This window comes from Panthera tigris, chromosome D3 (assembly GCF_018350195.1).
Source record: "Panthera tigris isolate Pti1 chromosome D3, P.tigris_Pti1_mat1.1, whole genome shotgun sequence".
NCBI lineage: Eukaryota > Metazoa > Chordata > Mammalia > Carnivora > Felidae > Panthera > Panthera tigris.
Window position 1 is genome coordinate 13,976,445 of NC_056671.1, and position 27,494 is coordinate 14,003,938.

The 27,494-nt window shown below is 51.7% G+C and overlaps 1 protein-coding gene across 4 annotated transcripts in view; it reads right to left on the bottom strand.

Moving 5' to 3' along the window:
- Window positions 1-6,701: 6,701 nt before the first annotated feature.
- The window catches only part of KSR2 (kinase suppressor of ras 2), a 436,218-nt gene continuing 415,425 nt past the window's right edge, over window positions 6,702-27,494 (bottom strand). For 2 of the 4 annotated variants that reach the window (XM_042961772.1, XM_042961770.1), the window contains exons 18-22: window positions 27,064-27,197; window positions 21,299-21,430; window positions 16,403-16,532; window positions 15,231-15,364; window positions 6,702-9,648 (exon numbers count right to left, since the gene is read on the bottom strand). In XM_042961772.1, the coding sequence (XP_042817706.1) occupies window positions 9,642-9,648; window positions 15,231-15,364; window positions 16,403-16,532; window positions 21,299-21,430; window positions 27,064-27,197 (537 nt within the window). In that variant the 3' untranslated portion in view covers window positions 6,702-9,641. Of the gene's footprint in view, window positions 9,649-15,226; window positions 15,365-16,402; window positions 16,533-21,298; window positions 21,431-26,119; window positions 26,448-27,063; window positions 27,198-27,494 lie in introns of those variants that run through there. The other 2 variants (XM_042961771.1, XM_042961773.1) reach the window with 2 other exon arrangements.

Here is a 27,494-nt window from a genome sequence, read left to right on the forward strand (position 1 = left end):
GCCGCCTCTTGACCATACCATCCACTTTACTGCCTTGTCTCCTGTGCCATGGTCACTCAAGGAGCTTCCTCCTCCGGTTTTCCCGTCTCCCTCTGTCAGGGCTCCTTTCTCTCTCCCGTGAGGCTGCAGATGGCAGCCACCTGATCTGGACCCTACTGATTTGGCCAAGGAGACGGCACGCTCAAGACCGCACCCCGTGGCTCAGACCAGCGAAGATCAGATGGCGACACGGTGTTCCGGAAAACCCCCCGGTGCTTTGCCACTGCCCTCAGAAGACTTCTGAGACCCTCCCCAGCCTGGATGTTCCAACTCTCCGGCCCCCACGTCCCCGGTGCCACTCATCTGCTGTCCACCCCGCTCGCCAGCCCTGGCCTCCGTCCCCCCCCCGGTGGTCTTCGTGCTTGCGGCTTCTTCTGTCTAGAACGGTGGCTCTTGGGGCGCCCGGGTGGCTCAGTCATTTAAGTGTCTGACTTCAGCTCAGGTCATGATCTCATGCTCCGTGGGTTCGAGGCCCGCGTCGGGCCCTGTGCTGACAGCTCAGAGCCTGGAGCCTGCTTCCGATTCTGTGTCTCCCTCTCTCTCTGCCCCTCCCCTGCTCACACTCTGTCTCTCTCTCAAAAATAAATAAAAAACATAAAAAAAAAAAAAGAATGACTTTGTTTCACTCACGACTGAATGCCCAGGGCCCCAGATGTAGTGATGTTCAATAAATAACCCAATGAACCCACTGCTGAAGAAACAGGCCTGCGGCACTCCCAACGGGCCCGGACGTCGGTATGGGTGTGAAGACGCAAAGACCCCTCTCTGACCTTCACCAGATCATCACTCTCCACTCCAAAAAGGCCTCTCTGTCTATTGCCTGCCTGTGTTTCTTCCTGCTATTCTAGCACCAGGCTTTCCAAAATCCTCACTCCAGCTCTGGAAGTCAGGGTATTTTTAAACGAGAAGAACTCGCCAAGCTGGTGGGTTGCTTTTTGTTTTTTTTTTTTAAGTGTCGAGAAAAGAAAAACTAAGATTTGTTTTTGATCATTAGACTTTCAAATCTAAGAAGGCACGATGCAAATAGCACGTTGGCATAAACAATTGTTGCCCGCTCAATGGAGGGAGGGAGCCTTTCTTCTGAGCTAATTTAAGCTAAATACATGGCAGCTATTTTCTCGTCTCTACTATTGTGTAACTTTCTCCTCGGCTCACGGTCCGGGGGGAGATGCTATCAAGCAGGGGGTGGTGGTGGTGGAGGATAAGAGGAGGAAGGAAATGAAGAGGGAGCGGGCGGAAAGCACTCTCAAGCCACCGAGCCATCGCAGCCGTTTCGGGAGCTCAGGAGTAGAGCTGGTGGTCCACTAGGGCCTCAGGGAATTTCACTGGGGTGACAATTTGATTTTGAGCCTTCCTTGCAGGGAAGAAACCAAAAGCAATTGGAGTCGGTTCCTCTTCCTCCCCTCTATATGCAACATCTCTTAACTTCAGAGATGTCTGTATGGAACCACAGAAACTTTGACAAACCGCTCCAAGCACAGCACTTCCTGCTCCCCTGCCTAGCACCATGCACACACACACACACACACACACACACACACACCATATTTCCTTAAGGTCCCCGGGCCTTCCAGCCCAGCTGTTATGTGGTAGGTGGTAACATTCAGGCCTTGAGGAGAAGCAGTTCCCTGGAAGATAAATGATTTCTCCGCAAGCAGGCAGGTCACCCGATAGGATCATACTACAGGGTCTTAATGACAGAATCTTTCTTTCTGCATTTCCTAAATTTCCTGACCGAAAATGAACGTCCGCAAGGGCCTTACAGACTGTCACCAGCTACAGCCAAAACTTCAAATGATTGGCCTTCTGGAAGCTTCCAAGGGCTCGGTACTAAACCCACCTCTGCCTTTAAGAAAGGACCAAGGCTGGGAGGCTTTACCTTCCTCCCGGGGCCTGAGCTCTGTCTCCAAAAGGAGAGGTGGCAGGAGATCAGGGATGGTTACTCTGATGCTCTAAGGCTGTATCTGTGCTCAGCAGAAAGGCATGCCGTGATTGATTAGTAATGTCTGCCAAGGGTATAGGAGGGAGCAGTGGTGGCAGGAATGGCACATGTTTGCCCTCCTTGGGCTAGATCACCCTTCTAGATCATTCTAGACATTCATCCCAATAACCTAGTCGAAGATAAAAATTCTGCTGAAGACCCAGCTGACACTCCTCCTCCCCTCACTGAGGGCAGGACATCCTCTAATATTTCCACATTGGTTTCCGAGCCACGGTATGTTGGGACAGTCCCCAGCACACAGCAAATTCGGCCCCCTCCAGTGAAAGACACAATCAGCTAGAGTTTTCTACTCCGTGCATCCTTGTGCATGAAACCGCCGTCCACATGCATGGAACGGAGGTCTGCCCTCAGCAGGCCTGGGTAGAGCATGTGAGGTGACAGGGGCAAAGTTTTCTGGGACTCAGCGTTTCCCACCAGCATTGAAGGGAAACACAGGAGCATCTGGTGGCCAGTGGCCATCCCCAGCCTCATTTCTCTGACCAGATACATCTCCTTTACCTTCCAGGTTCATCATTCACAGTACTAGCCCCCGGGGAGGCCAACTCTTAGACAGGTGCTTGGTAAATCCTGGTGCTCTTTTCTGTGGGCCAGCACACTGGCCTTCGCCCTCAAAGTACCATGCAAGTAATCAAGGCAAATTCACAGAGGTTAGTCCTGTTGGGTTCAGAAACCAGTCTGGGAGAGCTTGGGAAGAGCAGCCTGCTGTCAGCCTTTTAAAGATTTCAAGCATACAGTAGTGTGGTTAAATGCTCTGGTAAGTCCTGCAACCAAGAAATAAATTTGATTTTGTTTTACGCAAGCATTTCCAATGCAAATTTGTCCCGGGACCCTTCTGATAATGCAACATTATTTCCATCTAGTTTGCTGTGAAATCAAAGGTCTATGGAACATGTTTGGTAAGCTAGGCCATAACCTAGATGAGGCAAACTTCAGGTAGAACCCATTTCCTCCAGCTCAGTCCTCAGTGGGACAGCAGACATCTCAGCCCCACAGAGATGAATCCTTCGTATTCTTGGTATTAAGGAAAGGGACTGTGTGATCCCAATGAGCAGGAAGAGAACTTTTTCTCACCCCTGAGAGGGAGGGGCACTCACTGGTGAGTTTCTTGGGACAGGGGATCACAAAAATGTCCAGTATAAGACAGGCAGAGGGCCGGGCTGATGGCACAGGCTGCTCACAGCAGGGGAGCTGGAGGGACCCAGGAACCCAGGGACCCAGGGACAGCTGCTGGCAGCCTGTATTCTGGGAGCACAAGTGAGAGCTTCTGTGCAAACTCCCCCGAGGGTCCCCACCCTTTCCTGTACCTTCCTTCAATCGCTTCCTGTTTTCCCTCCCTCTCTCCTGGTTACAAGCTGCACATGATGTCAGAGACTGGTACAGTAATATCCCGATGGGCAGCTGGGCATAAGCCACTCACAATGGTGATGGGTTGCTGGGCGCGCATGAGTCCAAAGACTCCTGTTTAACATGTTGGCTCTACCACTTAATAGGCTGGCTTCCATCTATTTCCCACAGTTTCTTCACCTGCAGAATGTGCATAATGGTACCTCGCTCCCAGGACTGTCCCGTCTTGGGGATTCAGGTGGCCTGGGACATAGTAAGTGCTCAGTGAACTGAGGCTCCAAGAGACGGATCACCACTCTTGCCTCTCAGGGCCCAGATGCCCTGGGACACCCGACCAATGGGTCTCTAGGAGTCAAGTGCATTGAACCTGGCAGATCCACTTGGGATGATGTGGGATCCACAGCACGGGCCTGGCTGTGGGAATCCCATCGGCGCCGGGCCCTGTCTGTGGATCCGCTCTGCCTTCCCTGCAAGGAAGGGCATCTGGCCCCTTGTGCCCGTGCCTCGCTCTCACCCAGCAACTCTCCCTCTCTGCATCCCGTAGTGTCTACTATGTGCCAGGCAGTAGGCCAGGTGCTAGCACATAGGCGAGTCGAGGCGCTCAGGGTGAAGGCCTCCCACTCACGCTCTGCCTCATTAGAGAATGGCATGGCTGGCAGGACCTCAAGACAGAAGCCAGTCATTCGGGTTGATCGTCAGGAGCAGTGATTGGAGAGGCTCATGGTCCAGCTGGCACGACGCGGGGAGAGTCAGGAAGAACAAGAATCTTCAAGCCCCCAGGTCCCCATGTTCTGAAGCCCAGACTGCATTTGCCTCTCCTTCCCCTCCGAGGTCAGGACTACTCCCTCGCAGGTGCAGGCCGCAGTGGGGCGGCTAGGGGCGACTGGGGCCCAGGGGGCACATCCGCCTGAGCCTGCTCGAAACATCCTCCCTTCACAGGCATGGCCGAAAAAAGGCCGCAGCAGGTGCACAGCTTGCCACAGTCTGTTCCTTTGCCACCGGGCAAGAGCATCCACTAAAGCAAGCATCGTGCCAGCAACCCCTTCAGACTGGGCTGAAACGAGTGCATTCGGTGGTCAAGTGACCACCACACCACAGACACGCTGCCCGGCCTCACCTGTGGAGACGAAGTCCGGGACTACAGGACCCAGGGAGGAAGGTGTCGGGTTTGAGAAGAGCCACCTCGGTGTCCTGACCCTCGTGGCCCAGGGATTCTGGGACCTTTGTCCTAGGGGGTCTGCTATGGAGGGACCAAGGTGACCAGTCAAGGCATGGGAGAAAGCTCCTTAGAGGGTGTTAGGGTTGAATCGTGTCCCTGCCACCAAAAAAAAAAAAAAAGATATGCTGAGGTCCTAGGCCTTGGTTACCTCAGAATGTGAGCTTCCTTGGAAACGGTGGTTGAGGGTATAATGAGTTAAGGTGAGGTCAAACTCGGGCGGGATGGTGTCCTTCTACGACACAGCCATGCGAGACAGATGTGCAGTAAGGCCATGTGATGGTGGAGTCAGACGATGGAGGGATCCAGCCGCGGGCCAAGGAATGCTAAAGGCGACCAGCAAACCACCGGGAGTTAACAAGAGGCGGGCAGGAAGGGACACCCTTGCAGGGCGGGGGGATCAGAGCGCGGTCCTGCCGACACCTCGATTTTAGGGTTCCAGCCTCCAGAGCCGTGAGAGAATCCATGACACTCATTTTAAGCTGCCTGGTGTGTGGGCTTTGTTATGGCGGCCCCGGTCAGGAGGGGCCTGGGTGGTGGAATATTTGGAACGAGACCAGTCCTTGGGGGGCAGCTGGGTGAAGGGTGGCAGGGGGTGAGGACAGCGAGGGCAAATCTGGGGACTCCAGGTTGAGAACAGCATGGGAATGAGAGCCAGGAATAGGAGCATTGCCCAGAAGGTCCCTACCATCACGGTCTTAGCAAGATCAAGGGTCTTTGTTAGGGACTGAACCGCTCCCCCCACCATAGCACACGCCTCACCGTATGTTCCTGAACTCGTATGTGGAAGCCCTAACCACCAAGGTGGTTGTGCTTGGAGATACGGCCTTTAAAGAGGTGATTAAGATGAAAAAGTCGTAAGGATGGGCTCCCATCCAATCAGACCGGTGTCCTAGAAGAGAGAGACACTGGGGATGTGCGTGCTCAGAGAAAAGGCCACGTGAGCACACAGGTAGAGGCTGAAAGCCAAGGAGGGTGGTCTTAGGAGAAACCATTCCTGCTGATACCTTGGTCTTGGACTTCCGGCCCCCAGAACTGCGAGAAAGAACTTTCTGTTGTCGAAGTCACCCATCTAAGATATTTTGTTATGGCAGGCTGGGCCCAATACAGTCTTAGAACCTGTCCCTCTATCCTCCAAAGCCTGAATTCCCTCTTTATCGTGTATGCCAAGTGGCCTCAATGTCTGCGCATCCCTCTCCAGGGACAGGGAGCTTTCCACCTCCCCAGGCGGCCCACTACATCTTGGGGCAAGCTGTTAGAAAGTTCTTCCCTCACTGGAACAAGTTCTCTGCCCCTGTAACTCCCAGCCTGGTTCCCGTTCTTCTCTTGGGCGCCATATGCAAGTTGGCTGCTTCTTTGGGAAGACAGTCCCCTAGGGCAGAGGTTGGCAAAAGTCTTCTGTAAAGGTCAAGGTTATAAATATTTTCAGCTTTATGGGCCACACTGCATCCGTTACCAGTAGTCAACTGTGGCGCTGTAGCACAGAAGAAACCGTGGCTCATATGTAAATGAATGGCTGTGGCCCCGTGCCAATACAATTTTGTTGACTGTCATTGACATTTGCATTCTATGGGGTTTTGACGTATCATGAAATCTTCTTCTGGTTTTTCCCCAATTAGAGAAGGTGAAAACTATTTGGCGGGTTGGCCCAGGGCCATAATTTGCCAACCCTGGTTCTAGATTTCTCAAGATAGGGATTGGGCCTGGGCCGAGCATATGCCACCTTGTTCACGTTCCTGAGATGATCAGCCGCTGGTGGTGGGGGGGGACAATAATCGTGGGAGGTGATAAAGTCTGGTTTTGAGGGGGTGGGGTGGGAAAGAGGCAGAACCAGGTATCCTAGATACAAGAGTCTAGTCATCAGAGATCGGTCCAAGGTTTCTATGGATCAAGAATCCAGAAAGAGGGGGATGGTTTGTGGCAAGATGGGATTTTTTTTCTCTTTGACCAGCAAAAGGAAAACCAGGGCAAAACAGAATTAAGTAAAGACTTCGAGTCTTCAAGTTCATGCTGTGGAAGGTGACATGGGGATATCCCCACATATGGCCAAGGGGGTTCCCCCGGAAAGGAGTCCCCATTTTAGGAAATACACATGGCCCGGGGAGTTGGATGGAATTTAATGTGCAAATCCACAAGCCCTTCAAAGAAGGCAAAGTCAAGGCTTCCCTGTGAATCTTCACTCTGTGGACCGATGTACTTGGGAAGCTGGTGGGTACAAGGGTTTGCTCAAAGCAGGGCACAGAGATAAACAGCTCACGGCTGGGCATGGGGCACCTGCACACAGCTGTGACCAGCACAGGTGCACACACACAACTCTTGGTTGTGTGGAGTCTACAGAACGAGTCAAGCAATTACGATGTAAAAATACACACACCTCCCTTTTTCTTTCCTCGCAAAAGATGAATGAATATGACCTCCTCCCAATACTTGACTCATGAATAAGATTGAGGTCAGCAGGGAAAGCAGAGGTTTGGTTCCCACTGAATTGAAATGTCTGCAAATTAAAACTGCCCTCTAAACAATTCAAGGTGGTCGCCAGGAGGAGGGGTGGGAGGCGGCAGGGAGGGCTGGATACCTGGGGCAGCCTGGCTGCTGTGGAGACTGAGGAAGGTGGGAGCAAGGTAAGACTGTGGGAGAAGAGGGAGAAATCAAGATCAGGTGACTTGGGGCCCAGGACAGGCCCAGGGAACCCTGTTTTGCTAAGCAGAGAAGGTCCTAGGGAACCAGAAAGGCTGGGGTCTCTGCCTGGATTCCTCACACCTTGTCCTCAATCTTAAGCTGGTGGTCATGAACAGATGGAAAGAGCAGTCTTTGGAGACCCTGCAGGGTCTTGCCAAAGGCTCTGAGTGACCATGTTAGTGAATTCTGGAAATGAGAGCAGAAAGAAGGAGCCAGTTGCTGTCCTGGTGAGCATTTTGGCTTCGGGGTAGATGCGTCCTGCCCGCTTCCTCCCTTCCTCATTTCCTTTCCTGCGCTCAGGTCCACGACAAAGACTGGGGTGTACAGACCCCAAAGTCCTGGTTGGATTAAACAGAAGCCAGGGTTGGACTTCAGGCCTTGGAGGGGCCGCTGGGCAGAGCCCAGGCAGGTTCACACCCGTGTCTGGGGTTGGTCTGCCGAGTGGCTTGCTGGGATTTGTGCCAGCGTGTATAAAACGACCCTAAGATACACAAACGTTGAGCCAAGAGTCACAGAGTTACATACAGAAGCCTCAACAAGAGGACCATCCACTTAGGAACAGCCCACACGGGGGCCTTTAGTCTCCGGTCTTTTGCAGGTGGGAGTCCATTCAGGAAGGCCCCCTGGGAGGCTCGGGGTTTTCCCCTTGGCCAGGGTCTCGGGAAGCATGGCTAGCTCATCATTTTTCCCAGTTTGGAAGCAGGCTTGGCCCCTCAAGCATGAACCAGTCTGGAAATCACCCAAGGTGGGGAAGACCCGCGCATACCCCTTACACCAGGTGGGATGTTGAATCTATACTCAGGCAAGGTTTTTGAAGTCTTTGGTCCCCTCTCTGAGAGGGGGCCATCGGGATAAGGTAGTGACCAGAAGAAAACCAAGCCTGGGAAGTGCCCGGGGAGTGTGGAGAGGCTATGGGCTGACCCTGGGTATCCTGCCTGCTGGCCAGCTGCCCTGCCACTGCCCTGCTGGGGGACAGATGTCCTTTTGGTGCCAGGTCAGAGGGGCTTTGGGAACAGGAGACACACCCTCGTAAGGAATGGAACGTAAGAACATAGGACCGAGGCCCCCCGCAGGACTCTGCACGCCCGACCTGCTTCCTGGATCTTTCCTATAGAACACGTGGTCCCGAGTGGCTGGGAAAAGCCACCAGCCCAGGAGGGAGCAAGAGGGAGGGATAGAAGGCATGGGCCCTGAGAGAGCGCAGGCAGACCTCTCATGGGGAAACCACTCAGGGCTCCACACCAGGCTGGAGCTGAGAATGAACGTCTATGACCTCCTTCCCCGCCTCCCCAACAGGACTTATTAAGGGTGAAAAGGGGGGATCCTTTGCAAACAGGATGCCATGCATATGCCGTGAAATCCAACATACATATATCAGGGACCCACGTCCATCGCCGTGGTGGACAAACTTAGCTGGTGTAGATGCCAGAACAGGAGGAGGGAGAAGGAATGTCCTAGAACTTCCTCCCCAGACCCCCAGTTCTCAGGGCCCAGGCTTCAGGGGGGTGTCGTGGGCGAAGGTAAGCTGCAAGGAGTCCCCGGAAGTCATCTCGGCCAGGAAGCCACTGTGCTTTTCAAATGGCAGGGGGAAGCATGGGGGCAAGGAGGCCAAAAGGGACGGTGCTCTCCCAGAACAGGCGAAGGCAGCAGAAATGGGAACCACACCCCAGAGAGACCCAGAGCTCAAAAGACATACGAGACTGTTCTGTGTACTTCGGAGCCATATGCAAAGAGGCCGAAACCCATGACAGGCCTGGGGGAACAGATGTTTACACAGGAGCAGTTTAGCCCCCCTGCCCAGGTCTGGGCCCCAAGGCCTCCACGAAGCTGGTGCTTAGCTCCCCACCCCACCCCATCTTTCCAGACAGCACAGCTGGAACCCGCCACCCAGGGACCAAGTCAGCAGAGCGGCGCTCCAGAGCCGGGGTGGCCTGGCTCTCGCTTGTCACAGGGGATCTAGAGCGAACGGCATCGTGCACGGGGACGCACATGTACACACAGACCGGTCCTGCGAGCCTGCCCGCGTAGGCCTCGTGCCCTCGTCTCCGTGGCCCAGGGGCGCTCTGCATTCAGCCTCCAGTTCTCTTCTCCACGTGGCCCCCGGGGCCTCACGGATCAATTCCACGTCTCCCTGGCTGGTCCTGGTAAGTCCTAGCTCAGGGGTCCCCAACCCTGCCCGGGCAGAAGGGCACGGCAGTCTGGGGAGTGGGGAAGCTGCCGACCTCGGTCGTGCAGTGCTCCCAGGCCGGCCGGGGTCGGTACCCTCTGATGGTGAGCCTCTGGCCTCCTGAGCTGGCAGAGCGGGGAAGGAGAGGTGGCTCGGGGGCTGAGGCAGCTGAGTGCTGTCCCTTTGTCCAACGGTCACAGCCTGGAGTGGGGAGAGAAGAAGAGAGAGAGGCAAGAGGTCACATGGACACAGTAGTGTCATCTTTGGTAGATGAGCACCCTCTCGGCGGGCGAGGGGGTCTGAGATGAGCTGTTCCTGTCCCCTGCAAGAAGAGCTGAAGGGACACCCATTTGTACCGAGGTCCTACTATGTACTGGGTTCTGTGCCAAGCACCACAAATACCTGATCTCATTTAAACCCGAGAACAGCCTGCAAGATACACGCCTTGTACCCTTCTTACAGATGAGACAATGGAGGCCCAGAGAGGCTAAGTGTTTTGCCCAGGGGTGCACAGCCAGGAAGCCGCAGGGTCAGGATTTGAACCTAGAACTCCTCCCACTGGATCAGGTAGCCTCTGGACTAGGGAGGGTCACCAGCGTGGGGGCTGGGCTGAGGGCATGTGGTGCTGGAACACCCGCATTCGTGGCACGTGTAGCATGCTCAGTAAGGACTGGAAATAGAGGAAGCGGAGGGGAGACCAGGATCCACACCACAGACTCCTGCCACGGGCAGAGGCTTTGCTGACCACTGTCGAGCCAGGATCTGGGCAAGCACGGCAGATGTTTATGCCCGTTCTCCCAGCACGATTCTGGAAAGGGACCCTGAAGGTACTCTGGTAATCTGCGCCTAGAAGGCAGCAGAGGAGTTAACATCATGGGTTTAGGGTTCAGACCAACTTGGATTCCAAGGCCTGCTTTCCTCCTTACTAGCTGTGTGACCACTGGGAAGGCACTCAGCCTCTCTGTGCTTTGGTTGTCTTACGAGGAAAACAGTAACAGTGGTTGACTCCTAGGTGGGGGCTCTGAACTCCTAGGTGGGGGCTCTGAGGAGTCAGCAAGATAAGGCAGACAGAATGCCTAACACAGTACCTGTTACTAATGTTTTTATAAGCGGTACCCGGGGTGATGGAGATCACGCTGGCGGTCAAGGTGATGACCCAGACCAATGATGTGCGAGGGACCTACAACATTACTGAAAAGAATCAGAAGCAGGGACTCCAACAGATCCATGCACGCCACTGTTACCGCAACATTATTCACAGTAGCCAGGGTGCAAACAAACGAGTCCCCGCCAACAGATGAACAGAGAAACAACACGCGGCCGTGCATCCAACAGAACGGTGCTGAGCCGTAACAAGGAGTGATGTTCTAATGCATGCCCACTGTGGACGAACCTTGGAGACATGCTAAGGGAAGACCCCAGACACAAAAGGACAAATATTGTGTGATTCCACCCGTCTGAACTACCTAGGGCAGGCGAGTTCATAGGCACAGGGTGCAGGGGAGAGGTTACTGGGGGCCGGGAGGAAGAGGGATCGGGGGGTTACTGTTTACGGGGTACAGTTTCTGCTCGGAGGGGGACAAAAGGTTTTGGGGATGGTGGCGGCGGCTACCCAATGCTGTGGATGTAATCAATGTCACTGAATCGTACCCTTAAAAGTGGCTAAAATGGCAAATCCATGTGATATATACCCTACCACAATTTTAAAAATGAGTAACGTAATATACCCAAACGCACTGAGTTGTATATTTTAAGGGGAGAGGATTATACCATGTGTGGACTCTGGCTCGACAAAGCTGTTTTTTAAAAAAAGAAATACCATCCAAGTCGTTGTAAATTTTCTAGTCATATTTTAAAAGGGTAAAAAAAAAAGGTGAACTTAATAGTGTATTTTATTGAACCCACTATATCCCAAACACTGTAATTTCAACGTTATCACCAGTCCTGTGTGTGTAATGGGACAAATTACACTTTTTTTTTTTTAATCCCGAGTCTTCAAGATTTCGTGTGGATTTTACACACTCACAGGACATCCCGTCTTGCCACATTATGAGTGTTCAAGGGCCACATGAGGGGCGTGGCCACTATTGGGCAGCAAAGGTCTGGACCCTCGCTGCTCAAAGGGTGGTCCGCAGACCAGCCACACCAGCATCACCTTGGGGCTTGCTGAAAATACAAGATCTTGGGCCTCACTGCGGACATACAGAATGGGAATCTGCATTTTAAGAAATTCCCTGGATGTTGTGGACGCATATTAAATTTCGAGATGCACCGCTCTGGAATGCAGGCTTGTCCCCAGCCTTTCCTCTAGTTCCCCATGTGCTAACGCATACTGGGATTCTGGAAGCCCCCGCTCCTCAAGTGTGACCCACTGGAGGGGCAAACCCAAGACCCCAGAGGTAAGCCTGGAGTTAGCCGCTCGTATCCGCAACATGCTGGCTGCAGCTGGGACCTCCTGGTTGGTACCCTCCACGGATTACAAAGGCCTGGAAAGGACCCAGATCCTGAGTCTCCTTTGGCCAAACCCTCTGCCGATCTGACGCTGACTCAGGAGGCTTCTAGAAGGACTCCAGCATTGACTACACCACCAGGGTGACCATCTCAAAGCCAGATGAGTGTGACCAAGGGAACCATAAGGGCTGATGTTGTGGGGAGAGAAAATTCCGGATTAGGGAGCTGGAGCCTGACTTGTGTTCCCAACTTCGTTAACAACACCCCCTGCGGATGTGGTTGAGTTTCATGATTCATAGTTCCTCCATTCGTAAAAGAAGGTTGGATCAATCTGGAATGGCCAAGGAAAGCATCCCGTGCATTGATTCTGAGTAACTGGCTCAGTAAGTGGCTAGCAGAAGGGCTGAGTGATGGTGGTTGTGCTGTGATAGATTAGCTATGTCTGCCACGGGTGCAGGAATAGGGCACAGACACCACACACATTTGCATCCACCGGGGAGGTAATCCCCAGGACTTTTCTACTTTGACGGTGAGAAGGAAAGAGGACTTCTGTTCCTTTCAGGTCTCGATTCATAGTGTCTTTTTATATTCCCTCTCCCTGAGGGGTTATGATGTGGCCAAGAAAATGGCCATGCTAGGCAATAAACAGAGTAGCAAAGTCAGTAGGGACAGAGGTGGGAATTGCCCTCAGATCTCTGGACCCCCAAACCCAATGCCAGCTATTCCACAAAGGAAAAGCCCTCCACATTCCCCCTCCCCCCGCCCCGACAACCTTCACTCAGTGGATGACCCTAGGGGGAGCAGGTGTGGGACCACATGGCCTCTTGGGGGGGGGGGTCTTCCGGTTCTGAGGAAGTTTCTAGAATGCTCTGTCATCCTCTGAAAAAAAACCCAGCTCCTACCATGCCGATCTGGCCTCTGACCACTCCTGGGACCTCACCTCCTATTTCTCTCCCTCCGACTCACCACGGCCTGGTCGTACCCACTTCCTCTCTGTTCTACCAGCACTGCACGCTCACTCCCGCCTGGAGGGCTCAGATTTTCCATGTGGAGGCCTGGCTTCCCCTCAAGGGCTTTGCTTTTTTTTAATGTTTACTTATTTTTGACACAGAGAGAGAGAGAGAGAGAGAGAGAGCATGAGCAGAGGAGGGGCAGAGAGAGAGGGAGACACAGAATCTGAAGCAGGCTCCAGGCTCTGAGCTGTCAGCACAGAGCCCGACGCGGGGCTCGAACTCACAAACCGTGAGATCATGACCCGAGCCGAAGTCGGACACTCAACCGACTGAGCCACCCAGGCGCCCCAAGGGCTTTGTTTTAACAGGACCTCCTCTGAGGGGCATTCCCTGACCCTTCCTTTCCACCCTTCAACACAACTCCATCTGAAATGATGACCCTTTTTAAAACATGTTTACCTGCTTCTTGTGGCTGCTCTAGAATGTAAACCCTATGAGGCCAGGGGCTTATTAGTTTTGTTCACCACTGTATTTGCGTTCTACAATAGAGCCTAGCACATAGTAGGTATTCAATACACCCAGACGGAGTAAAAAAGCGAGTGAAGAGAAAATTTCACTGATCCTAGAATCCCATCCTGCCAGACCGCACGGTCTCTAGGGTCTCTGTTTTCTCAGCCCAACGGCATGGAAAAATACAGAAAAGAAGGCCCTCTGCTCTCCCTCTAACCAGGGAGCTTTAAGCCCCTCTGTTCAGCTAACTCCTGCCCTCTCCTCCTTGACCCCCAGGAAAGCAGAGACCACTGGTGATGGCCTAAACAACACTCGGGTTCTGTAACACCCGGTCACTCCTGGGACCCACCCAGAGCTCTGTCATTCGTTCTCCGACCTGCCTGAGCTCCGTTAGCTGGAGAGAGTCCTCACTTGTTAGAGCCTCCCTCCCTCCCTCCGTTTTCATGTTCAACCTGTACTCAATCCTGGAAGGCCAGCAGAATACCGCTTGTTCTCACTCCTGGCAGACAACGGTGGCTCAAGTATACAGAACACCTGCTAACGTGGGCGGCACCGCACCAAACGCCCCAGCGCACGACCTGACGGCATCGCCACGGTGCCCCCGCTAAAGCCGTTTACCGCCCTCCTTCTTTGGAGGCTGACGCTGCAGCTCAGAGAGGCCAAGGAACACGCCCAAGGCCACACAGCGATGAGGCGGGGGAGCGGGGGCTCCAATCCATGTCTGTCTGACATGGGAAGTCTGTGCTGCCTTCATTGTCTGGGGAAAGGCTGAGCCCCTGGGGGAAGAAGAGATCCTGTCCTCCAGGTACAGCAGGCTCAAATGGTGGGGGGAGGGGTAGCCGAGGGCCCCCCGGGGCCTCTGTTCCACAGGATGCTGCCTTGGGGATCCTCGCGGGGTCCCGTGCTGAGATGCTGACAAGCGCTCTGGTGTGCCTGTGCCTGCAGCTGGGGGTTTGGAGACGTGTGTACCTCCATTTGCGCGTCTGTGTGGAGGCGTGTGGTGGTGAAGTGCTGCTGTGTGCATGCGTGTGTCACGTAACGTAACCGTGTATGTGTGTATGCCTGCGTCCGCCCACACGTGTGGGCTTGAGTACCGGGTGTGTTTGGGTATGTTTTCACGTAATGGTCCTGTGTCGGGCGTGTGTGTGTACCTGAGTGCTCCCGTGTGCATGCACACGTGCAGAGGTGTGTTTCCAGGTTCAGTTTCTATGTACGTGTGTGTGCAACCACATGTGCCTGGAACGGCAGGGCAGTGGGGAGCAGGGACCTCTCGGCAGCCTCATCTGGGCCAGCCTCACCTTCACCTTCTAGAGAAATCGCTGAGGCTGGGGCCTGGGAAGGAGGCCCCCAGAGAGATGCCTCATTCAGAACCACTGATCTCCATCCAAGAACAAGTAGGGGGAGGGGCACAGAGCCTCTAATGAGGAAGCCAGAGAGACACTTACAGCAAAGAGAAGCTGAGAACCCTTCCCTTCATGCAACAGAAAGTTCTGGAAGCTGAGAGATGCCGTGATGGGGAGAGGCTGCTGGCCCAGGGGGGAGATTTCCTGAAAGCCAGGCCCCCTGGAGGAGCATGCTTGAGTAGCTGACACAGGGGGCTGGGTGGGTTCGGGGTATTGCCTTGTACATGATGTTCAGACTCACTGGGGCATCAACCTTCATCAGGAGGACAAAGACCAAGACCCTGGAGGGCAGCCTCCAGGACCCGAATCCCAGAGCAGACTCCCCTGAATGGAAACCTGGTAGGGAAGGGTGGTGGTTGGGGGAGGGAGGCGGGTATATGGAAAGGAGATGGCAGGCAGCAGCAAAAAGGTGGCAAAAGCCAGAGGACAAAGGCAGTGGGGAGAGATGCTAAGCGAGAACACTTACTCTGCAGACTTCCAGAAATGTCCGGGGTGAGACAGGCGGCGGTTTCGCTTTGGCAGTTTCTCCAGCATGTCCATGAGCTTAGTGAAGGTAGGTCTTTCTTCTTGTTCAAAGGCCCAGCAAAAGAGAAGAATGTCCTAAAAGAAACCAACATGTGGTGATTTAACATAAACGATGATGTCTTTGGCATCTCATTGGGTCTGTCCGTTTGTTTACCCATTTGCCCCACTTGCATATTCGTCCACCACCATCCACCCATCCATCCACCTACTCATCTATCCATCCGACCACTCATCCCAATTCATGCATTTCTCTCCATCTATCTATCTATCTATCTATCTATCTATCTATCTATCTATCTATCATCTTTCCATCCATCCAACTCTTTATCCATCCATTCTTCCACTCATCCAACTCACGAGCCCATATAGCAAACTAGGCAGGTCCTTTCTATTCTAGAAGGTCTGGAATATGCTAAAATCAATAATGCTCCCCGAGGAGTTTCTTGGGCATTTTTATTTCCTCGAAGGAAGGGAGAAAAGTGAATCCTGAGGTCTCTATCCACATCCCCATATCATAAGTGCTCTTCAAATTCAAAGAGTGGAAAGTTACTTTTAATAATCACCTCACCTCAGAAAAGAAACCTAGATACAGGTAATCCTTAGAAACATACCAGATTATTATTCCTCCCCTGACTTATCTGCCTTCTGATCAAAAGACAGGACTCTTCCTGCTGTGTTTTAGAGGGTGATTATGAATTTATACTCAGGCTTCTCTGATTCTGTGTATAGTGTTCTGAGTTGGATAATGCCTTAAAAATTTTTATGTAGGTACAAATAAAATTAGAATCATTAATATGGGTAGCATTTTAATGGATATCTTTTAAAAGTAACAGTAAAAGAGGAATTCACTGGTTCTACTTGATTCAGCAATTCATTGCTAGGAAAAATCTGGCCAAGTGCTACTGCACCCTTGAGGCAGGAACCTGAATTGCAGGCATAGTTCAGAAACTACACTTCCTAAGCTCCAAATCACTATCTGACAAGGCTGTGGGCATGCTATTGCATCACCCTCTGGGGAAGCATTCATAACCTTAACACACAGGAAAAAGAAGGTCCAGAACCGTATCTACCTTTCTCTTTGTTCCCAAGAGCTGGCACTGACCCAGGACTTACCGAGATTTCTTTTCCCATGCCAATCTGGCTGAGGTTGGGTTTCATGCCGGTGCCCATTTGCCAGATGATTGCCTCTGCTGGTTGGGTCTTGAAAGGCCACTCCCTGGCGTGGAGTTCATACCAAATTGTGCTGTTGGCAGATGTTGTTAAGGGGTGTTGATATGCTATGTTGCTCTTGACCCTGTATCTCAACACACACACACACACACACACACACACACACACACACACACACATACACACACACCCAGCCCTCTATTTCCTAGTTTCTTCCTCACAGGGCTTGTGTTTTGGTAGCAGAGATACACCTAAAGCTTTCTTGATGTCTTAGAAGTCATGCTTATCCCAGGACACCTTCCCTGGTGCCTGAATTAAAACGAGTCAAAACCTAGCACCTTGAAGTTTAATGGAATGTGGCTAGGATTTCTGACCCTAGACTTACACTTCCAGGAAACCACTGTAAGGAAATACTTTGGTATACAAAAATCCCCTTACAAAGATATTCTCTATAGCATCATATATAATATCAAATCAAGGAGAAACGACACAACCGTTCAACAAAAGGAATAGGTTGCATGTATTATGGTAACTCCATAAAACAACATGGAATATGATATTATTAAAACATTTCAAAGAAATTTTGCTCACATGAAAAAAAATGCTTAATATATAATTCTAAGGAAAAAAAGACTGTATATAAGGTAGTACCTACCCTTTTAAAAAATTACATATGTATAGACCGGAAAAAAAGAAATAGTAAAATGTTAACGATGGCTAACTCTGGGTGATAGGATAGGATTTTTTTTATAGTTTTGTTTTCTAAATATAAACTAACTCATGGAATAGTGGGGAAAAATTGCTGGGGGGGATGTGGGTGGCAGTAAGGACATTGGCGGATGCCATGGGGTACTCACTGGGTGCTGGGGAGTTGCTGAGTTGTATCATAGGAATAGGTCTCAGCTCACTGGGAACAAAATTCCCAACTCAGGAAATATCTGAAACAATCCTAGGAAATGATCTTTCCTCTAATCTAAGATAATTTATGCAAATTTGCTTTAAAGAACACGAAGCACTCTGCTATCCTCTTTACTGATCAGAGGACTGTGTCAAACCAGCTATTTCTAGGGTCCCACTTCTCAGCATATTCTCCCCCTGCCAGCCTCATCCCTCCGGGGCAAGGAGCGGTGATGCCCGGGTGTTGGGGTGTTGCATTAGATGGTCAGGAAGTTGCCACGTTAAGGTGCTAGATGATTACTGTTGTCGTAATAATCAATAACACTGACTGAGTTTTGACTCTGTGTTAGACACTATGCGAAGCCCTCTGCATTTGCAATGATTATGGGGGACGTATAGGAAGCATGCCTTTTCCTTTTGCTGATGTGACATCTGGGGGCCTCCCTGACCCTGGAGGGACTGCCACTCTCCGAAGGGCAAGCTTATTCCTAAAGATGGTAAGGGACTCTCCTGTGAGTATGCCTTTCATATGCAAACTAGCCAATCCAAAGCCCCCCGCCCCCCCACCTCCATCAGGCTTCCACTCAGGGTCAATATTCCCCTGCCCTACTGGGACAATCTTGCACTCCAGGGCCCGCTAAATTAGTCAAACTAGCCAATTCTAGCCTGCTTACCCTGCCTCACCAGTTCCTCCCCAAGTAAATCGTAATAAAGGCTCTTGCCCACATCTTCCTCCTCACTGACCCTGGTGATTCCCTGTGTGGCCCTGCTTGATATGATGTGCCCCCTCCTTTGGAAACCATGAATAACAAGCCATCTCTTCAATGACAGTTGTTTCCCCCATCTATTGCCATCAACACACCTGAACAAAAATAAGACCTACGTGTTCAAACAGGAGGCACAGAGGAGGAGACAGAGACTCAGGAAGGTTATATATCTTACTCAGGGTCACACAGCAAGTAAGAGGTGCAAGCCAGAAGCTGAATCTAGTTGATCTGACTGTAGAATTGCACCATTGGCCATTATGCTATGAGAAACCTGCCCTCCATCCTGTTCCAGAGTCTTTCCTAATTGGGGCAGTGAAGGATTCAGGGTCGGCGGGGGGCAATCCTCCAGCTGATGGTTGGGGTCTGGGGAAGGAGGCACAGACAGATTGCAGGCAAGGGCTCATGTGAAAGGGGGAAGGGAGCCTGTTAGGAGCTTGACCCCGTGCTGCATGCCTTACAGGTGTTTTCTCGCTCAATCCTCAGAAAGCTTCCCCGGTTTTATTCTCTTTGATTCACAGTTAAGGGAAATAGGGCTTTTCGTGGTAAAATGACTCTGAAATCCCCGTGGCTAAAAGCTCCAACTCTGAAGTTGGGATGTCCCAAGCTGGACTCCGGATCCACCCCTGACCACATGGCAAGTCACTGAGCCACCTGGAGCCTGTTTCCTCGCCGGTCATTTGGGAACAGCATTTGGTCCCTGCCACAAAGGATGCTTGTGAAGATTCCATGAGACAGCACCCACGAGAACCTTAGCATGATGCTCAATATGCTTTTAAAAGTCCAGTTTTGTTCTAAGTCCTGTCTGAGCATGATGTTCCCAAGCAACAAGAAGCACCTAATTGGCAGGAAACCAAGAGCACCAGGTCCCTTAGAATTCAGCAGTGTCAGGAATAAAAGCCTCATTAAAACTTCCTTTCAAACCCAACTTTCAAGAGAAACTCACACGAAGAAAAAAATAAACTGCTAAAGATTAAAACTCCAGTGGAAAACCAATTACCCACTTTGGTACATTTTGTTAATTACATTCTTTTTCCTTTCGCTAAATTTATACTAAAATATACCAACTTAATTATTGCAGTTTGGTTTCAGATTACAGTCTCTAACGAGGTAAAGATTTGGGCATAAACTCATCAGGGCAAATGACAACGTCGAAAGGGGTCCAAGTGATAGATGTCGAGAATCCTTACGGGCCAGCAAATGCCTCCCCCATCCCCCACCACCGAGATGTACAGAGAGGACAGAGTAGGGGTGCTTTTCCGCAGAAGACGGTCCGACAGCTCATGGCGTTGCTAAGTCTAATTGCACACATCTGCAGGGCTGCAACTTTCCCAAACAGCTTCCCCAGTGCCGTCTCTGCTTGTAACCAACAATCTTTGCAACCACCTTGGTGGACAAGGTAAGGCGAGGACTAGCATGGCCGTTGGAGGGAGGGGAGCCTGGAAGCCTTCCCGGATGCACCTTCTCAGGGAGCTCTGTCCTGCACCTTCTATCCTTCTCTGCGCTTCCAAAGACATCCCATTCTCTTTCATGGGTGTGGTTTCTCTCTCCTTGCTCAGACGCCCTACACCCCTCTTTCCCAAATTCTACATGTGTAGATACAGCTGCCTTCTAGTTGGTTCCACTGGCCATTTCCAAGGTAGCCCAGGCTCACTGTGTCCAAATCTGCATTCTTTGCCTTCCCAGCATAGGCCAGGCCTCCCTTCCAGGGTCTCTCTCTTGGTGAAAGACATTAGTCTCCACCCAGCTGCCTAAGGTAGGGATCTGGGCACCTCCCACATTCTACCCATCATCAAACCCTATCCCATCCACCCCCCACCCCCCATTGCTTCTTATGTCCATTTCCAGCATCCAAACCCACTGGCAGTGATTTGGTAGAGATTGCCAGCATCCCCCCTGGATTGGTCTCCCAGCCCCTCAGTCTTGTCCTTCTCCTCTCCATTCTCTGCACGGCAGAGTGATTGTTCCAAAACTCAAAGTATGATTACATCACTCCCCCTGCTTAATAACCATCAATGGCTCCCCAGTGCTATGAAGATGAAAACTCCTCAGCCCAGCCTCTCAGTCCCTGCAGGATCGACCCCGATTTCCTCTCTAGTCTCTCGTGTCACCACCCCCAGCTCATTTTTTTTCCCGATTCTCTATCTCTCAGTTCCCTCACCTCTCACTCCCCACATGTTCCTCCATTGTGGACAATTTGTTTTCTGTTACTCTGGGCCTGTTCACATGTTCCTTCTATCTAGACATCTTGCCCTACCCTCATCTGGCCTACTTATATTCAACCTCTCACTTAGGCTCAGGAGTCACCTCCTCTGGGAAGCCCTCTCTGATCTCCCAGGCTGAATTTAGTTCCTCTTTTATTCCCACAGTCCTGTGGGACTGCTGTGTTTATCCTCAGCATAGCATTTACCATACTCTGCTAAAATCGACGACCTCCTTGTCAGTCTTCTATTAGATAAGACAGAGGAGTCGTCTTTGGTGGTCTAAAACTATGTCTACAAATTCTTAGATATCCCTTTCTAAAAAAGTAGAGCTTCATTCACCGCCTTGTGATTTAGAGGCTTGTTTCTAACACACAGAATGTGGCAGAAACAACGATACGTAATTTCTGAGACCATCTCGTAAAGGCAATACAGCTTGTGAGGTCACTCAAGCAGCCTAAAGAAATGCCCACAGGGCAAGGAACTGAGGCCTCCTGCCAACAGCCATGTGGGTGGGCCATCTTGGAAGTGGATCATCAGCCCATTGAGCCTTCAGATGAGACCACAGCTGTAGCCAACATCTAGACCACAACCTTATGAGAAATTCTGAACCAGCTCAGAACCACTCAACTAAGTCACCCTCAAATTCCTGACCCCAGAAACTTGAGATGATCAATGTTTCTTTAATTCCCTAAGTTTTGAATAATTGTTAACAGCAGGCATTCCGTAGATATTCTGTGGTTATTTCTTCAGTGAATGAATGAATGAATGGGTCAAGCAACTTGCCATGGTCACATGGTTAGAAACTAGGCATGAAGGTTTGCTAGGGTCATCCCTCCGCCACACCCCACTTGGATACCCCCAAACTCACCCAGAAACCTAACCACCTTGGCCCCAGAAGATAAGTACCCCGTCTCTTCCAAGAGCCATGGAAGAAAGGCTTGGGAAATGTCCCTCTGCCTGGGTGGGCCACATACCCGAGTGCAAAGACATCTGAGTGCTTGGAGAAGGGGAGCTTGTCCTCCTCTGTGTCGGGGGACAGCTGGCGGATGATCTCTGGTGCCAGGTGGCACAGCCAGCCATTCTGGATGCGGAGTTTATCCTCTCGCCTGGAGAAGCAAAACACAGAGTGAGCCCCGTTTCACAGCCCAGGGAGGACCAGCCCCCCAGCACTGACCCTGAGTCTCTGGACCATCTCTGTCCTGGCCCCGCCACTCCCCCCCCCCCCCCCCCCGCCACACACTGCTGGGCACTGTCCGACCTTGTACTTGAGGCTGAGACCCAGTGGAGGGGGCAGGGAAGACTGGTCTGGAGAGAGACACCCAACACCCAAACCATCATCGGGTCCCTCTACTTCTGAGGCACCCCCTTCTACATATTCATTCAACAACGACAGCTGAGTCTTGTTATCCATGGCAGTTATGTTTTATAAAGTCTCTGCAAATAGTGAGTTAGCAAATATGGAATCATTGCTCCTAGAGGAAATATGTCTTCACATGCACAGCTCACACAGATTGTAATCTTTAATCCTAAAAGCAACTCATCCTAGTACGTTCAATTTTCATTATCTTACAGAAGAGGAAAACGAGGCTCAGAAGCGTTGAGTGATGTGTCTGAGGCTGCCCCACAAGGAGATGCCAGAGTTGCAAAGCTCTGTCCAACTGGCCCGGGGGGGAGGGGGGCTTCCTGCCCTGCGCTGCACAGCCCCCTCCCATCTCTGTCCCCTGGTCATCTGTACGAGAGCCGAGGCGAGATCGCAGAGTGTCCCCTTGTTTGACCTCAGCTGGGAACACATGCATCAGGTGACTCAAATTTTCACCACCCTGTGCATGCCCATGAATGATTACAAATGTGAGGATTGATTTTTGGGGTGCAAACAGATGTGAGTAGGCAGATTCGCAAATCTGGAATCCACAAATGATGAGGATTGACTGTATTTATGGAGAACCCACTATGCCTAAACTCTGTTGTTTGTGGCACCGGGAGCATAGCGGTGAGGGAGTCCAGCAAGGTCCCTGCCCTCCTGGAGCCTCCGCTTTGGTAGGAGAGGGTGATGGCAGATGAATTAAATAAATAGGAAAAACACAGATAGTGATAAGCATTATGCAAAAAAAAAAAAAAAATTAAACAGGGGAATGTGTTAAAGATAAGAGGAAACTTACTTTAGGTAAAATGTGAGCTAAGATAGGACATAAAGGATCCAGCCATATGAATAAGGAGAAGAATATTCTAGGCAGAAAGGGAAGTTAGGACAAAGGTGTAAGGCAAACCCTGTTTGGGGTGTTCTAGAAACTTAAAGAAGGTGTGTGTAACTGGCACGTTATCATGCTATCCTATGTGTTTCTTAAAATGTATACAGCCAACCCCTGGTTGATGGGCCTTAGGTAGCTCCTGCCCCTTCCATCATTTTGAGCAACGCTGTGAGGGACCTCTTTAGGTAGGTACTGTGAATGTATTCCCACTCAGATCTATGATTATTCCTTAAGATAAATTCCTGGAGGAGGAAATATGCTGGCTGCCTTCTTCACATTGTAAGTAGGTACAGACCTTTCCATTTGGGACTGAAATCTGAACAGACCTCCTACAAGATTTCCCCTGATTCAAGACTCCCGGGGAAGGGCCAGTGGGCAGCGAAGGGAGAGGCGCATGGATGTCTCCAACCATCAAGAGTGAGGTTGTGACGGTCCAGAGCCTCCAAATGTGGGGACCTGGGGCCGGCTGGATTCTACAGTTCTCCTAGGGTGGCTTCTGAGCTATGTCAGGCCTGATGTTCTGTTCCCTGGACGGCACTCATTCATATCCCATGATCACGATTCTTGCTCTACCTGAACACCGTCTATAGCAGCCACACCCAATAGAGTTTTCCATGATGATGGAAATGTCTCTGTCTGGCTGGCTATCCAATATGGCAGCCACTAGCCATCATGGCTACTGGGCACTTGAAATCCAGCTAGGGACGCTAAATAACTGAACATTTAATTTTATTTAATTTTAATTAAAGTTAAAATTCCATTGCTCTACGTGGCTGGGGGCTTTTGGACAGTGCTGCTCTAGACTATTATTTACTACAAATGGGTTTTTTTGTTTTCATTTACTTCTTAACATGACCATAAATGGAGACTAGCACTTTTTTTAGTACGCATGAAAATTAAGATGAAAAAGGCGTATTCACGTCATCCTTAAAGGTATCTTGTGGACCACACACTGGGGTCCACAAGGATCCCTGACAAGCAAGGCTCCAGGAGTTTGGGGGCTGGATAATTCTTTGTGGTGGAGGCTGTCCTGTGCACTGTAGGATCCCTGGCCGCTCCCCAGTACATCTCTTCCCCTGCTGTGATAACTAAAAATGTCTCCAGACATCACAAATATCCCAGGGGGGCGGGATAGCCCCAGGTTGAGAGTCACCGCTCTAATTTATACATAAAATAAGGAGATGGTCCAAATTCCAGTCTTTTGGCATCACTAACACAGGACTTACTCTGCACAGCAGACCTATTAGAACACATCCTCTGCTGGAAAGCAAGACTGAAACACACTGGCAAGCCCTCGAGTTGGCAGGTCCCAGTGAGTTCTTGCTTCCAGAAATGGGGATGCCTGCGGTAACTGAAGGACCTACCTGCTGCTGACTAGCCATGTGACCCTGAGCAGGCCTGAGTCTCCACTCTCCCATCTGTACAACGGGCACACAATTTCAAAGAAATTAACTTGTCCATCTTGAGGACTCAGAGACGGGGTTGAGACTAGAGCACAAAGAATATCACCCTTGAAGGAAGGGCGGTGGCCCGGGCCAGCCGACACTCTCCAGGTAGGACCAGGCCACTGGGGGTGCGGGGGGGTGGGCTGCTGCTTCCAGAAGGGAGAGCGTCTCCGTTCTGATCTCTTTCCAACAGTCCCTGCTGCCTCTTCTAGACTCGCTGGCTCAGTGCAGGTTTGGAACTGCGGGCAGGGTCAGGAGGAGGGGTGCCGGCCACTCCCTAACCCTGAGCTTGGGGTGGGCGTGGGCACACACCTGGGAGCGGGCTGGACCCCAGGTCTGGCCCAGCCACTCCAGGGTGTCCTGTTCCCATGGGGATGGGCCCACCGGGTGGCAAACTCAAATCATCTCCATGATGGTTATTATTGATTAATAATTGTCTGCACGTGGCCGGCATGATCGGGGCTGGCACCGAAAATGACACCTTTTCTCAATGATGGCAGAACATCTGTAAGCAAGCAACGCTGGGGACGGGTCTGGGGGAAGCCCTGGGGTCTGGCTGCATGTTCAGGACGAGCTCACTTCCCTGGGCGACCCCCACCCCTGCCCAGGCCCGGCAGATCTCCCCCTGCTGGGAAGCCAGCATTGTGATCGACCCAAGCTCTGAGGGGAGGGCGGGACAGCAAGTAACCCCGCTGAGTGCCTACTGTGTGCCAGGCTGTCCATCCCCCTTAATCCCCGCAAACCCACGACAGGATGAATAAAATCCCTGCTCTGTGGACGAGAGCACAGAGCTTCCAAGCACTTCAGTGACCTGCCCAAAGCCGTGGACGCAGTCACTCCAGAGACTCCCAGCCACGATTTTACAGTAATTCCTGGAGAAATAGCACCCTTACGGAGCAAACTGAAGCCCTGCACTGAACTAAGCCCTGCGCACAACTGGAACGGGGAGATAAGCACAGGAGAAACCCCGTGGTGACAGGTGGGCAGCTGCGAAATGTGGATTTCCTCTGGGAGAGGTCGCTGGGGGCCCCCTGGCCTCTCCCAACACTACCCAGGTTTGTGTTGACACAATCAGGCCAGCCGCCGCCTTGCCCTTGACTTGAACTTGCCTCCTGGTTGACAGGGGGCCTCTAAGGATGAGGGAAAGGAAAGGAGGCCCACGTCATTCCATTTCCTTTCTTCCTTGTTACCCTGGGGCTTTAGCAGACCAAGAATCAAAAGGAAGAAAATCAGAGGCCCTGTCCCCTTTTCCTCCACCGGTGAGAGAATCCACAGGCAAGGAGAAAGAGAGACAGTGTGGACATGGCTCCAGGAGGGAAGAATTGTCTTCTTGTTTTAATGTTTATTTATTTTTGAGAGCAGGAGGGAGGGGGAGGGAGGGGCAGGGACACAGAGAGAGAGAGAGAGGGAGAGAGGGAGGATCCGAAATGGGCACTGCACTGTCAGCACAGAGCCCGATGTGGGGCTCGAACTCACAAACCACGAGATCATGACCTGAGCCCAAGTTGGACGCTTAACCGACTGAGCCACCCAGGTGCCCCAGGCACTGGGTTTTAAAGAGCCTTGAAGTCTGATAAGGAAAACATCTGCTGGGCCTCTTTTTGTCTGGACACAAATACCTGAGTGCATAGTGATGTTACCAACTGCTTTCTCAGACCCTCAGCCTGGAGTGATGGATGAATGTGTGTGTGTGTGTGTGTGTGTGAGTGTGTGTGCATGCAATCCCTCCACTAGCAAATTCGCAAGTGAGCACTGCTGGGGAGACAGAGGGAAGAAGGAATTTGCACGAGTCAGCCCTCCTGGCTTCTTGGGTTCTAACTTGAGGGACTCTCTCCATTTATCTACCCATTGACCTATTTGCTCATTTACCTACTTCTTTTCTTAGCTCAGGTGCTATAGATAGTTTTGGAGACTGCACGGAATCTTTTTGGGCGGAGTAAAATCTAGAGAGCAACTTCGGCTTCTGTTGCGCTCTGTTTCTAGATCACACAGAAGCAGCCAGATCAAGTTTTGCTGATTTGGGGATGCTCTTCGATATTATAGGTATTATATAGCATGAACGAAGTTCACTTTGGGCGTGGCGGTGGGGGGAGGGCTGGGGTGTCACCCTCAAAGAGATCAGTGGTTCTCCAAAGCAACTGAAACGGAAGTAAAAGGAGAGTGTGAGTGAAGCTGCCGGTCAGAGGAGGCATGCATAGAAGAGGGGTGATTAGAGAGAACCGCAGGGTTTTTAAGTTTGCGAGCGAGCGCGAGCGTGTGGCTCAGGCTCCAAATGAAAAGTCACAGAGGGCAGACCTTCTGAATCATGGGTTGTTTATTTGGAATCAAGCTGTTTCTCCCGGTCAACTGCAGGCAGCTTGTCCTCGGGCGGGTGAGTGGCTCCTGAGAGTTAATTACTTAAGGATGGTTAATGATTCTCCTGGGTGACCCTGGGGGGAGGTATATGCAAATTAATCGTAATTACAACAGCTCAGCAGCAGCTACTCGGTAGTGTTTTCTGTGCTCCCGCACGGTGCAGGACGCTTGATTGTGTTATTTCATCCACACAAGAGTCCTATGAGGTAGGCATGATCAGACCCATCATTTTTCTTGCAGACAAGGAAACTCAAGTTCAGGGAACTGAAGTCACGATCAAGTGGGGCCACAGGTGGGTCTCACTCTAAATCCCTTAACTGACACTCATGTTGTACTAACATGTAGGAACGCCCCAGAAAACGTGCAGCAAGGGCTCTTGGGTGAGGCCGCCTGCCAGGTGGGTCTTCCAGGCAAAGGGGGAGTCTCCCTTTTAAGCTCAAGGGCAAGGGCTTTCAGGGCTTGGGGGTGCTCCGTGCCCAGTAACCCACGTGCACTTAAAGGCACCGCTCGCAAGACAGGTCCCAAGGGAATCACCATGTGACCTGTCATTAGCAACAGCCTCGCAGCCGCTCAGCCAAGCGACCTCAGGCTCAACACCCGGTCTAGGTCCCCTGAAGCCATTCGGGTGACTTCTCACTCCCCGACTGTCATCCGTCAAGGACCCCTCTGTGCCCTTCCACCGCCGCTCACCTGCCGGCCTGCAGCACCCCGGAAATGCTGAAGAGCCCGAAGTCTGTGATCACCACTTTCCCGTTGTCGTAGAAGACATTCTTTGACTTGAGGTCCTTGTGAAGGATCCCCTTTGCGTGCAGGTAGCCCATGCCCTGGAAGGAGCCAGGAAACGGGATGTCGTCAGGGAACACGGAGCGCTCGCCGCTACCCTGGCTCGGGTTCAAGAGCACCCTGAACAGCTGCACTGCTTGGGGCCCAAACGCACAGGCTTGCAGGTGGGGCTGTGCGGGACCGGGCAGGGTCCTCAAGGCACACCTCTGCCACCGCCCTCAGACTACGGCCAAACTGTTCCCACCTGGCTCTGAAGCTTCCGGAAGAAGCCCCAGAGGAAGACATCCTTAGCGGGAGAAAAACTGAAGACGAACCAGAGAGGTGGTCCCCAGAGTAAG